The sequence below is a fragment of the Lepus europaeus genome, chromosome 3 (genome assembly GCF_033115175.1).
Source record: "Lepus europaeus isolate LE1 chromosome 3, mLepTim1.pri, whole genome shotgun sequence".
NCBI classification, from domain to species: Eukaryota; Metazoa; Chordata; class Mammalia; order Lagomorpha; family Leporidae; genus Lepus; species Lepus europaeus.
Window position 1 is genome coordinate 7,213,572 of NC_084829.1, and position 13,600 is coordinate 7,227,171.

At 59.6% G+C, this 13,600-nt stretch overlaps 1 protein-coding gene across 5 annotated transcripts in view; it reads left to right on the forward strand.

Annotated features, from left to right (window-relative positions):
• RREB1 (ras responsive element binding protein 1) overlaps positions 1–12,928 on the forward strand; it is a 135,331-nt gene extending 122,403 nt beyond the window's left edge. For 4 of the 5 annotated variants that reach the window (XM_062184305.1, XM_062184329.1, XM_062184318.1 and 1 more), the window contains 3 exons: positions 582–746; positions 7,920–8,666; positions 9,896–12,928. In XM_062184305.1, the coding sequence (XP_062040289.1) occupies positions 582–746; positions 7,920–8,666; positions 9,896–10,329 (1,346 nt within the window). In that variant the 3' untranslated portion in view covers positions 10,330–12,928. The remainder of the gene's footprint in view (positions 1–581; positions 747–7,919; positions 8,667–9,895) is intronic. The other variant, XM_062184335.1, reaches the window with a different exon arrangement.
• Positions 12,929–13,600: the final 672 nt, after the last annotated feature.

Below are 13,600 nucleotides of genomic sequence, written 5' to 3' on the forward strand. Positions count from 1 at the left end.
TCTGGGCAAGCCAGACGGGGGAGTACCGGGAACTCAGGGCCCTGTCCCCTGCGGGAGGGCCATGAATGGATACCTGTCTAGGAGGCGGGGGCTGACATCTAGGTGGGCCCCCTGCATACAGCCAAGGGGGTTCAGAGTCATCCCAGCAGGGCCTGGGCCTGCTTCCTCAACTCGTCGCTCACCAGGCTGGGGATTATTTAAGGTGCCCCCTTGTGATGAAACATAGACGTTGTCTTGCCATGTTCACTCTGTTGTTGTTGTTGTTGAATATTTTTTTAATTGTAACGCCACTGTTTTATTCTCAATGTGTATGCCTTCATTTCATTGTTAATTTTCTTTTAGTGTTTTGAAGACAGCAACTGATTGTGTTCCACTCAGGCTAAGGGGGAGGGGTCATTACGTTAGTTGTCGCTGTGTTTTGCTGGTTTTTTATTTTCCACTGTTAATTCTCTTTAAAGGAATGGGCGGGGGTGGGGGGATGTAACGAATGCCAGCGGTCCCAGGGGAATGACTCAAGAGGGACTTTTCTTTCTCGTTGCAGTAGAAAGCCAGATAAATATATATTTTTTCTCCTGCTTCAGGTCAGAAACCCTTCCCTTGTCAAAAATGCGATGCCTTCTTTTCTACCAAATCTAACTGTGAACGCCACCAGTTGCGCAAACACGGAGTTACCACCTGTTCCCTGAGAAGAAACGGGCTTATTCCCCAGTCCAAAGAGAGTGAAGTTGGAGCCCCTGATAGCACAGGTAGTGCCTCCAGGTGGTGGAGAACCCAGAGAGGGAGGAGCCGGCTCCGGCCCGGTCCACCCGGCCGCCGAGCGCTCCTCCGTAGCACTCGGAGCCCCGCAGCCCCAAAGGTGGCCCCTCCCGAGGCCGGGTGGGGCCTGACTCCCCGGCCAGCTCAGCCTAGATGGACAGACAGCAGAGACAAGTCGCAGCGCCCCCAGCAGAAGCAGGCTTGTTCCTGCGTGGGGAGGCATGGGGTGAGGGGAGGGGGGAGGGGGTGGGAAGGTGTGAGACCTTGCCCCCTCGCCCCTCCCCAGGCACAGGGAGCTGCAGCGACGGGGCGTGCCCAGTGCTGGACAGGCAGAGGCCGGCCGGGGCCGTGTTCTCCCCCTCCCACGTGAAACTGTCCTCGTGAAAGAGCGCTCTGCATGTCCTGTGTGCATCACGGCTGTGCCTGACCTGCGTCCGTCCATCCGGGTGTTGCTCTCTGCTCCTGTCTGTTACCTGCCCCCAGCCCTCACAGAGCCATTAACAGCTGCCTGCCCTGGTCCTCTCCTGCATCCTGCCCGCACCCCTCTTCTCTATTGCCCCCCGTCTTCAGTGCACACTCCCTCGTCTCCCCCCACCCCAAGACAAGACACAAGAACGTGTGGCTGTTGGGGGGTGGTGGGCATAGCCCCAGCAGCACTGCAGGTGCTGGGGCCTGTTCCGCAGGTCTTGGAAGTCCGGCGTTTGCCTGTGGCTTGGAGCTGAGCAGAGGAGCCCCCAGCTGTGCTCTCCTAAGGCTGTAATTGGGACTTGCGCTTCTCTTCCTTGGACCTGGGTGGGGATGGTTCGCTGTGCAGTGTGGAGGGCCCCCGGCCCCGGAGTCAGGCTGGGCAGAGGGCCGGGTCCTAACCCCAGCCCCTTTGTCCTCACCCTCATTGCAGACAGGAGCAGGGCAGCGTTTGCAGGAGGGGACCTGATCACTCTGCCCTTTCCCATGCCCCCCACCCAAGCCCTCAGGAAACAGCCAGAGTAAGCCCTTGGATTGCCCTTGAACTGCCCAGCCCTCTAGTCTAGGTCAGACCCTCCCTGTGGGCCTGTCCGCCGGCTCCTTCCCCCAGCTCCCACGGGGCGGGAAAGGCCTGGGCACGGTCACCTGTGGAATTTTGCCATGACGTGGGACCCATGAGCCTAAGGGTGCCCTGCTGTGCAGCCCGCAGGACGCCTGCAGTGACGTTGACTGCCGGCCGCCCGGTTAGCCTTTAACCAGCACTTGCAGGTAGTCCAGGGTACTTTCCCTGCAGCCTGGCTTGGAGCGTGAGGGACAGCAGCAGGTAACTTAGGGTTCCCTAAAGTGCGGAGCCTATGCTGGGTCCACCCCGATGATACGCAGGGGACCCAAACCCGAGGGGCGGCTGCACACAGACGCCTCACTCAGTCGGAATGCGCGGTCCTGGCTTCCCCTGCACACTGAGCGTTGCCCTGCAGGTGTATTTCTTTTAGGTCGCAGTCAGGGGAGTCTTGTTTTTCCAGATCCCCTCCAAAGCCTCTGCCCTGCCCCGCCCTCAAAGCTGCAAAGGTTTTCTGGAAGGCACAAAGCCGCTCGAAAAAGAAATTGCAGCGGGAGTTGTGACGTGAGGCCAGCAGAGAGGAGACACGTGTGTGGGGACGGAGCACTGGGCTCCGGGAGAGGCAGAACAGGGAGTGACGGAGGCCTTGGAGATGGGGGGGGGGGGCAGGATTCTGAGGGCCTGCTGAGCCTGATAGGGCTGGGTGCAAGCTGCCTGGGCCCCTTCCCAGGAAGTCGGAAGGAGGCTCTGGAGGGAGGCCGTTTAAAAGGCAAGAAAGGGGTAGTGCGTGACGAAGGATGTTCTTGAAGGGCTTCTAGGTTTCTGCCCTGACGTTGCATTTCATCGTGACCCCTGAGCTTGTTTCATAACAGGCCTGCCATTTTCTATTTGTCTTTTTCTCTTTGTTTCTGTGTTTTTAATTTGAAAGGCAGAGCAGCAGACGCACACAGAGATCTTCCACCCACTGATTCACTCCCCAGATGCCCCACACAAGTAAGGCTGGGCCAGGCTGAAGCCAGGAGTCAGGGCCTCCGTCCACGTGGGTGGCAGGAGCCCAAGTACTTGAGCCACCACGCCTCCCAAGGCGCTCGTTAGCAGGAAGCTGGAATCCAAAGCAGAGCCAGGCACCCCCATGCAAGGTGTGCGCCTTCCAAGCAGTGTCTTGACGCCCACCAGACGCCCACCCTGGTCTCACATTTTCGGTCACATGAGGTCTTTCATGAAAATGCACCCTAGATTTCCCCTCCCCCCAAACCGTCGCTGCAGAGCAGGGCATAGCGAGCACTGAGATTTAAACGGAAGCTGTCCGTTCACTCTCCCTGGGCCTGCGGTGCCCTTGGCATGCCCTTGGCTGCTTCCCCAGATGCCTGGAGGAGCTCTCATGTTGGCAGGCACCACCTGTTCTGTTTTTAAGGCTGATTGATTGATGTGAAAGAGTGGGAGACGGTGGCAAGGGCTGAGCCCACAACTCCATCCGGGCCTCTGACGTGGGTGGCAGGGGCCCAAGCACGTGGGTCATATCCCGCCGCCTTCACGGGCTCCAGCTGCAGGGAGCTGGGTCAGAAGCGGAGTAGCTGGGGCTTGGACTGCTCTGATAGAATGCTGACATTGCAGGCACTGGCCCGACAGGACCGTTGGTATAAGCGGGAAGGTTTTTAAACTTTCCCTTAGTGCTCGATGCTGAACACGTCAGGTGAAGTGCAGACGGAGCAGCCTCTCCCGCGGAGCTTCCCCGCCCATCGGTCTGCACCTGAGTACCATTGCATTTGCAGGGAGCAGCCGGTGTCCAGCTGGCGAGCTGACTAGGAGAGTGTAGAAGGAGCTGCAGGTTTACCCTCCACCAGGACTCCTGCTTCCTCTTAGAGGTTTACACCACAAACAGAACTGGGGAGCGCTGCGGGGGGTGAGGCTGCTACCTGCAAAGCCAGCGTCCCATGTGAGAGACCTGGATGGAGTTCAGCCTTGCCCAGCCCTGACCATTGCAACCATTTGGAGACTGAATGAGCAGGCAGGAGATCTGTTTCTGCCTCTCCTTCTCTCTCTCTCTAAACTCTGCCTTTCTAATACATAAATAAATCTTAAAATATATTACTTACAGAGTTTTCCACTGAGCTGCCTGCATTTGGGAGGGCTAGCAGGAAGCATTTGGAGCTGGCCTTGTAAATTGGCTCTCACAGAGTCACTGACAAAAATGTTTTGCAGTTGTAGCTTGGAGAGTAGGGGCTACCCTGCTGGAACACTCCCCCTAGTGGCCGTTGGGTAGAGCACACCCAAGGCCCCTTTGTCCAGAGAGGGAGTTGGCCTCGCGCTGTCCTTAGGTTGGGACACTCTCCGTTATCCACTCTAAGGAAGGTCTTCAGCGTGGGAACAAGTGGACCGCAGTATATTTATGTGGGTTTGGTTTCAGAATTCATTTTGATTTTTTTCCATTTAAATATATTCCATACAGTTAGAATATTCCATGTTCTTTCCTTAAAAATAGTCACAGAAAGAGCCCAGGATAAACTGGGACAAAGAGGAAGTCACTGAAGATGCAGCCTTTTTAAGAATAATCCCCCAGCTGGCACCACTGCTCACTAAGCTAATCCTCTGCCTGTGGTGCCAGCACCCCGGGTTCTAGTCCCGGTTGAGGTGCCGGATTCTGTCCCGGTTGTTCCTCATCCAGTCCAGCTCTCTGCTGTGGCCCGGGAAGGCAGTGGAGGATGGCCCAAGTGCTTGGGCTCTGCACCCGCATGAGAGACCAAGAGGAAGCTCCTGGCTTCGGATCGGCGCAATGCGCTGGCCGTAGCAGCCTTTTGGGGGGTGAACCAATGGAAGGAAGACCTTTCTCTCTGTCTCTCTCACTGTCTAACTCTGCCTGTTAAAAAACAAACAAACAAACAAACAAAAACTCCCTCAGAGAGCCAGCATAAGAGCCAAGCATCTTTATTTTGATCACGGGGTCTGTACCAGAATCCATCTGTAGATACTCTTTCCTGAAACAGTTCAGACAGCGATCGCTTAGATTGAACTGGAGTATGGCCTTGCTGTCGGTGTGCATGCTCTTGAGTTTTTGGCTAATTTTCAAAATTCACGTCTGGTCAGAAATGTTTTATTTACACACACAATGCCTCGGTTCCAAGATTTTATTTGAGAGAGTTACAGACAGAGGGAGAGACAGAGAGAAAGGTCTTCCTTCCGTTGGTTCACTCCCCAAATGCACAACGGCTGGAGCTGTACCAACCCAAAGCCAAGAGCCAGGTGCTTCTTCCTGGTCTCCCATGCGGGTGCAGGGGCCCAAGGACTTGGACCATCTTGTACTGCTTTCCCAGGCCACAGCAGAGAGCTGGATTGAAAGAGGAGCAGCCGGGACTAGAACCAGCACCCATATGGGATGCTGGCACTGCAGGTAGAGGATTAACCTACTGTGCCACGGCACCGCCCACCCTCGGTTCCTTCTAAAACCTCTTGTGAGATGCTGAGACAGGCGGCCAGCAGGTGTAGTGGGAACAGAGCCAGGCAGATGAGGTGACGGCAGGTGACCCGGGGGTCAGGTCCTGTCCCGATCCAGCCCCGGGATGACATTGATGACACACCACCAGGCCAGGTGACACTGGGAAGGGGGACGGGCGAGGACTGATGTGGTGGTCCGCCTGCGGACAGCCCGTGAGACCCCAGGCTGGAGGCAAGGCGGCCCATCTGGGGAGGCGCAGCTCCCATGTGCCACAGAGCCCTGAGCAGCCCCAGTCCTGGGAGCAGCAGATCAGCCCCAGGCAGCTCCTGGCCAGCTTTGGCTTCACTGTCATGGCACATACCGAGACGCCACCAAGAGAAGGTGGTGGCACCGTTTGGTGTCATGGTTGTTGCCACAGTGCCATCCCTTACGGTCACAAAAGCTGGCTGGCTTCCCACACCCAGTTTTGCTAGGGCCAGATGGGAGCAAACCAAGAGACAGAGTCCTAGGCTCTGTGAGAATGGATAAATCCGAATCCCTTGTCTGTGCGCACAGGGTCAGGGTCTGTGGAATGGATAACCCAGAGTCCCTTATCTGCACCCACAGGGTCTGTGAGAGTGGATAACCCAGAGTCCCTTGTCTGTGCGCACAGTCAGGGTCTGTGAGAGTGGATAACCCAGAGTCCCTTGTCTGTGCGCACAGTCAGGGTCTGTGAGAGTGGATAACCCAGAGTCCCTTGTCTGTGCGCACAGTCAGGGTCCGTGAGAGTGGATAACCCAGAGTCCCTTGTCTGTGCGCACAGTCAGGGTCTGTGGAGTGGATAACCCAGAGTCCCTTGTCTGTGCACACAGTCAGGGTCTGTGAGAATGGATAACCCAGAGTCCCTTGTCTGTGCGCACAGTCAGGGTCCGTGAGAGTGGATAACCCAGAGTCCCTTGTCTGTGTGCACAGTCAGGGTCCGTGAGAGTGGATAACCCAGAGTCCCTTGTCTGTGCGCACAGGGTCAGGGTCTGTGAGAGTGGATAACCCAGAGTCCCTTGTCTGTGCGCACAGGGTCAGGGTCTGTGAGAGTGGATAACCCAGAGTCCCTTGTCTGTGCGCACAGTCAGGGTCTGTGAGAGTGGATAACCCAGAGTCCCTTGTCTGTGCGCACAGTCAGGGTCTGTGAGAGTGGATAACCCAGAGTCCCTTGTCTGTGCGCACAGTCAGGGTCTGTGGAGTGGATAACCCCGAGTCCTTTGTCTGTGCGCACAGTCAGGGTCTGTGGAGTGGATAACCCAGAGTCCCTTGTCTGTGCGCACAGTCAGGGTCTGTGAGAATGGATAACTAAGAGTCCCTTGTCTGTGCGCACAGTCAGGGTCTGTGGAGTGGATAACCCAGAGTCCCTTGTCTGTGCGCACAGTCAGGGTCTGTGGAGTGGATAACCCAGAGTCCCTTGTCTGTGCGCACAGTCAGGGTCTGTGGAGTGGATAACCCAGAGTCCCTTGTCTGTGCGCACAGTGAGGGTCTGTGGAGTGGATAACCCAGAGTCCCTTGTCTGTGCGCACAGGGTCAGGGTCTGTGAGAGTGGATAACCCAGAGTCCCTTGTCTGTGCGCACAGGGTCAGGGTCTGTGAGAGTGGATAACCCAGAGTCCCTTGTCTGTGCGCACAGTCAGGGTCTGTGGAGTGGATAACCCAGAGTCCCTTGTCTGTGCGCACAGTCAGGGTCTGTGAGAATGGATAACCCAGAGTCCCTTGTCTGTGCGCACAGTCAGGGTCCGTGAGAGTGGATAACCCAGAGTCCCTTGTCTGTGTGCACAGTCAGGGTCCGTGAGAGTGGATAACCCAGAGTCCCTTGTCTGTGCGCACAGGGTCAGGGTCTGTGAGAGTGGATAACCCAGAGTCCCTTGTCTGTGCGCACAGGGTCAGGGTCTGTGAGAGTGGATAACCCAGAGTCCCTTGTCTGTGCGCACAGTCAGGGTCTGTGAGAGTGGATAACCCAGAGTCCTTGTCTGTGCGCACAGTCAGGGTCTCTGGAATGGATAACCCCGAGTCCCTTGTCTGTGCGCACAGTCAGGGTCTGTGAGAGTGGATAACCCAGAATACCTTGTCTGTGCGCACAGTCACGGTCTGTGAGAGTGGATAACCCAGAGTCCCTTGTCCACACGCACGCCCACTCCCTCCCTCAGCTGCCTCCCCCTGTGTGCCCCTGTCAGGAGCTGGCTGCAACCAGGAAAGCCTCCCAGGGTGCATGCGTCTCCTGACCTCTGACCTCTGACCTCCTGACCTGGCAGGCGGGAGGGTAGATGTCTGCCACAGGGGAGGACCTGCACTCCACGCTGGACCCCTCTCTCTGGAGGATGGGGAGGGGGATCCTGTGTATGTTGCATGTGTGTTTCATCTCTGCACTGGAAAAATAACTTGTTTACACCCTGGCTTCCTCAACGCCCTGGCGCTGCCAGTGTCTGGACCTCACTCTTCTCCTGTCCTGCAGCCCCTCTGTCTGTGCTGCCCGAGTCACTCACACCTGGGGGGGGGGGGTCACTGTGGAGGCTGGAACCTTCCGGAACCTTCTGCAGGCATGTGGCTGCTGCCTCTGCCCAAGGCCCCAGGGTGCTGTAGGCCCTCCCTGGGAAATCCCGGGGTTAGAAGTCGGCCGTGGGCTTGGGGTGGGCCCAGCTGAGGGCCCCCCTGAACCCAGCCCCCGCTGTGCTTGCCCACACAGACAGCCAGTCAGACACTGAGACGCCGACCCCCGCCGGGGAGGTGCTGGACCTCACCTCCCGCGACATGGAGCAGCCGCCGCCTCCGGAGGCCAGCGAGGACGCCGCAGCCGCGCAGGCCCAGGCCGGGCCGGCATCGCCGGGCCAGGGCGGAGAGAAGGGGGCCGAGGAGAGCCAGGCGCCGGGGGACGACCCCGAGGAGAGCCGGGTGCCAGGGGACGGCCCCGAGGAGGACGCGGGCAGCAACAAGAGCCTGGACCTGGACTTGGCCAGCAAGCTGATGGACTTCAAGCTGGCTGAGGGCGAGGCGGGCGCCGGGGGCTGCGGCCCGCAGGACCACAAGTACGCGTGCGACGCCTGCGGGAAGAGCTTCAAGTTCCTGGGCACGCTGAGCCGCCACCGCAAGGCGCACGGCCGCCAGGAGCCCCGGGACCCGCCCGCGGAGGGGGACTCGCCGCCCGCGCCCGAGGAGAAGGCCGCCGAGCCCCCGGCCGCGGAGCCCGGCCCGGGCGCGGGGGAGGCCCCGGCGGTGGCGGAGCAGCCCAGTGAGGAGACCGAGGGCCCCTCGGACGGGGAGGGCGCGGCCGAGCAGAAGTCCTCGGAGAAGAGCGACGACGACAGGAAACCAAAGACGGACTCGCCCAAGAGCGCGGCCAGCAAGGCCGACAAGAGGAAGAAGGTGTGCAGCGTGTGCAACAAGCGCTTCTGGTCGCTGCAGGACCTCACCCGCCACATGCGCTCCCACACGGGTAAGGCGCCGGCCTGGGGACGAGGCGCGCTCCCCTGCCTGCACAGGGCCTGGCCCTGCGGCCCGGTGGGCTTGGCTGGGCCTGAGCCCGACCCGGGCATGAGCATGAGAGCTTGACCTGCTGGGCAGGCGCCCGGCGTCGGCCTTCCTGCAGCTCTGAGCTGCAGCCAGTGGTGGGCACACGGGCCTGCGCCCACCGGCTCCCCGCCACACACAGGCCAGCAGAGCACACGCGTGCACCCCACCACCGCCTCCCGTGCACACACGTACCCCCTACACACATGCCCTGCACACCGGCTCCTGTGCACACGTGTGCACCCCACCACCGCCTCCCGTGCACACACGGGCCCCCCCACATGCCCTGCACACCGGCTCCTGTGCACACGCGTGCGTCCCACCACAGCCTCCCGTGCACACACGGGCCCTGCACACTGGCTCCTGTGCACACGCGTGCGTCCCACCACCGCCTCCCATGTACACATGGGCCCTGCCCACATGCCCTGCACACCGGCTCCTGTGCACACGTGTGCCCCACCACAGCCTCCCATGTACACACGTGCCCCACACACACATGCCCTGCACACCGGCTCTTGTGCACACACATGGCCCACATGCCACCCCTCCCGCGTGTACATGTACCTCCCCATCAGCCTCCTGCCCACACATGTGCCCCCACCCCACCTCCTGTGCACACACTCCCCTCACACCGGTCTCCTGCGTGCCCCCTACCCCGGCCTCTTGCACACACACGTGCCCCCACCCCCGCAGCTCGGGGGCTGTGTGAAGGGCTGCGGGCCCTGACTGGCAGCAGAGACTCGGCCCCCTGCCCCAGCAGGTGCCGGCCTCACTCCTGGCGGCTGGTGCAGGAGCCATCAGGGCTCCAGCTGTGAGCCATAGGCCTGTGGTTCCAGGGCCACTGCCGTCCTGCAGAGCCGCTGGAGGGGACGGTTCCCCCTGCTGTGGGATTGTCGGCCAGGCTCTGGCCTCGGCCAGTCTGTGTGTCCCTGAAACTTCTGCATCTGGGACTCGGGTTTCCAAGACCAGGACGAAGAGCTCCTGGGCTGAAAGAGGAACAGGAGGAGGAACGCGGCCCCTGGCGCGCGGCTGTCCCCGCTTTGCCAGTCCAGATGCAGAGGGCTCCCGGGTGGGCCTGTCTGGGTGCGGGGCAGGAGTGTGGGTGCCAGTGGCCTGCCCGTTAACGCCCGTGTGTCCTCTTCTCCGTCGCCCCAGGGGAGAGGCCGTACAAGTGTCAGACCTGCGAGCGGACCTTCACCTTGAAGCACAGCCTCGTTCGGCACCAGCGCATCCACCAAAAAGCCCGGCGCGCCCAGCACCAGGGCAAGGACAGTGACAAGGACGAGCGGGGGGACGAGGACAGCGAGAACGAGTCCACCCACAGCGGCAACAACCCGGTGTCGGAGAATGAGGCCGAGCCGGCGCCCAGCACCAGCAACCACGTGGCCGTCACCCGGAGCCGGAAGGAGAGCCTGGGTCCCGGCGGGAAGGAGAAGAGCGGGGGCCGGGGGCCCGAGCATGACCGGGGCAGCCCCAAGGAGCAGGCGTCTCCGGGGGACCCCGGCCCCCAGAGCCCAGAGTCCCTGGTGCAAGACCTACTGGAGCTGCGCGACAAGCGGCCCGCCCCCGCCCTCCTGGGCACGGAGTGACCGCCGCCCGCCCCCTCCGCGCGTGCACACACACACACACACAAGCCAGCAGAGCAAAGCATCCCGAGCCTGGCCTCCAGAGGCTTCCTCTGCGCCCTCCGGCTGCCAGGGAGCGAGAGCGACCAGCAGGTGCGTGGCCGCGCCAGCAGTGCCATAGCCCTTCCCGCGTGCCCGCGCCCACACCAGTGCCTTAACTACTTGGGGAGCCTCCCGCGTCGTCTTGGGCCTTGTGTTTTCCCAAACCGACTTTTTAACAAAGTGCGTATTTTAATGAATTGCCTGGAGAGGACCTCTTCCTTTAAGCATTAACGTTACCCTTTGTGACCGGGGTGTGTGAGCTGGTTCTCGGGAATCGCCGCCCGTGCCCCTGGCTCCGTGCGCTGGAGACGGGAGAAGCCGAGCCCGCGGATGCCACAGCCGACAACTGGAAGAAGAAGATGTGAATTTCCCGTGAGTGACCTGAGGAAGGGCCGAGGAGACGCTCCGCTCCCGCACGCGCCCCTGTCTGTCCGGGGTCGCGTCTGCACGTGCTGGAGCTGCAGCCGGGTCCTGGGCGGTAGCGCAGGCGGCTGAGGGAGGCTCCCACGTGGCTCCAGCCAAATCCGGGAGAGATTCCAGCCTCAGCCTCCTGCGCGGCCCCGCTCTAGAAGTGGCTCTGGTTCAAGTTTTCAAGACATCCGCCTCCCACTCGCGGAGAGTGGCTGTCCCGGCCACCTGCCGCCCGGGAGACAGGCCTGGGCGTCCTGCGTTCGGCTTCCCCCCTCCCCTGTGGTGTATGTGTTGTTAATAATATTATTATTATTATTATTTGTAGTTTGTCAGTTTGCTGGTCTCTGCAGTCAGCAGAAACAAGTGGGCAATATTTGTCCTGGGAGACCTGCACCCCCCCAGGTCCCCCGTAGCACGTGCCTGAAGCTGTCGCCGGCACCCCCGGGGGGCGGCTCTTCTACTGTACTCACATAAGCCTTTCTTCCCTGACTGCAGACGCCAGCGCAGGGGCGGCTTGGAGAGGGGAGCCCGCCGCCCGGTCCCCTTCCTGCCCAGCGCGGCCTAGGCCTTGCGCGGCTCTGCGGCCGTTGCGGGCTGGCCAAGCGTGGAATCACTACTGCTGATAAAGCCACACGTGCGAGGGTTAGGAGGAGAGAGCTAGCCCCTTAGCTTCCTCCGACGCGCAGAGATCCACCTGCCGTTTCTCATTTCCTAAGTGGAACCGAACCCTGCGGTATAGGTGCCCCAGCGCAGCTGCCTGCAGGCAAAAGCAATCAGTCCTACTGTAGCTGACCCGAGGCCACGGCCCCCTGTGCCCGCCCCTCCCCAGCCCCTCCTGGTTCCAGGCGCCCCTCCTGTGCTTGTATCCGTGCACGCGAAGGTACGCGTGTCCCTCTCCCCCTTGCTCACGGGGTCAGCCTGGTGGCAGGGGCCCTGAGGAAGGTGGAGACGCTTAGAGAATGGAAAGCATCGTCTCGGCGTGCAGAAGGCCAACAAGGGACAGAGCTGGCTTTGACCTGTAACGGGGAGGCACGAGCCAGTTCCTGAACGGGCTTCCATTTACCGTGGAGGCAAGTGCAGGTGGCAGCCGCTGGCCCCTTGGTCTGTTTAGGTAAAACCAGTTCCCGCACCCTTGTGGTTTCTCTCTATTGTTACTACAGTTGTTCTTTTCGTTGTTATTTGGGGTTCCTTGTGTTCTGTCTCTCTCCCCGACTCTCCACGCCAGACCCGCAGTGCCGTGGGGAGGAGCCGTGACTAACCAGGCCGCGGTGAGATGTAGCAGGAATCGCTCCCAGCAAGCCGCGCGGCCGGGGCTGCCGCCGCAGTAATCGCTATGGAGTTAAAGCTTTATTTAGCCTTGATCTGTGCCCCCGCCCCCATAGTAAGGTCTTGCCACATTTTATTAGTGAGGTTGAGAGATGTATTACTTGTTTGTTGTTCGCATCCCCTCCCCCAGTATTAAACTGTGAAGTTTGTGATTTGTTTAAACTCTGGGTGAATCGTAGCTTACTTTGCATGTCCAGCTAATTTGTTTCCATACATTTTGTTTGATTCTCTCTCTCCTTCTCTCAGGGCTTTTACAAAAAAAAATACATATATATATGTGTGTATATATATATGGATCTTCTGAAAAGTTTTTTGAGGTGCAAGTTTTTTTTTCTTTTTTTTTTTTCTCTTTGATTAATGGACACGATGCTGAGAGTCAATCACTACAGGAACCGCCTGGCTGTGAGAGCGAAGCCCCCAGGCAGGGCTGTCCCGCACGCAGCTCGGATGCCCGTTCAGAAAGATTCGTCAGACGTTCGTCTCTTTCCTCTCCCCTCTCTCTTCAAGAAGGAAGTTGATCCTATTGATTTCAGCCCATGCATTAAACAGGAAACAATAATAAATGTGTAGAATTCATATTTTTCTAAAGGGAACTTAAAAAACTGCTGCTACACGTTATGTACAAAACTGGTTTATGCCACATGAACAGAGAATCACAAGTTTGGTTTTGGTACTTTTTGTTCCTCTTTGTATTCAGTTGTATAGAACTTCCAGATTCAGAATGAAAAGAAAGCTGTTCTGTATCAAACCATCTAAAGCAATAAATGTTATATTTTAAAAACGGCAGCTTGCCTGTCCCACGGTTCACTGTCGTCCTGTCCCCGACCTGCGGCCCCTCAGGGCAGGTTGTGGGTGCCCAGGCACCATGGGGTGGGGGGATCCCCAGGGGAGAGGATGGGCGCTCGGGAAGTGCGCGGCCACGGTGCCCCGGTGCACGCGTGGGACCTGAGGCTTGGTGCGGCTGTGCCCGGCGCTCGTGACTTGTGCTTACCGTGCAGCTCCCAGAAGTTTGCTTTGTCCTGTCCTCCACCCCAGGGGACGGGATTGAGAGGTGGCAGGGAGCTGTGGGCAGACTTGAGAGAGCCACGGGCAGGGAAGGGACGGTGACCCTTGGCCTGGGGACGGTGCAGGCCGAGACCCACTTTTGGGGGGAATCGGACCTGTCGGGCAGCCATGGATAAAGTCACCTCTACAGGGGTGGAGGGGGCTGGCCTTGGGAGAAGCTGACTGTCATTGGTGCTGGAGATGTGTCAGCAGCACGGTACTACTCACGCCACGGCACTGCGGGACGGGTGTGGCAGCCCTGTCCCCTGGTCCCCTGAGGCTCCCAGTCCTGAGACACAGCTGTGAGCTGCCCCAGCCCTCGTGCCTCTCGTTGGCTTCCCGCAGCGGCATCCTCCCTGCTCACTGTGCCTGCCCTCCCGGGTCCTGCCCTGTTGGGACTTAACCATCCCCT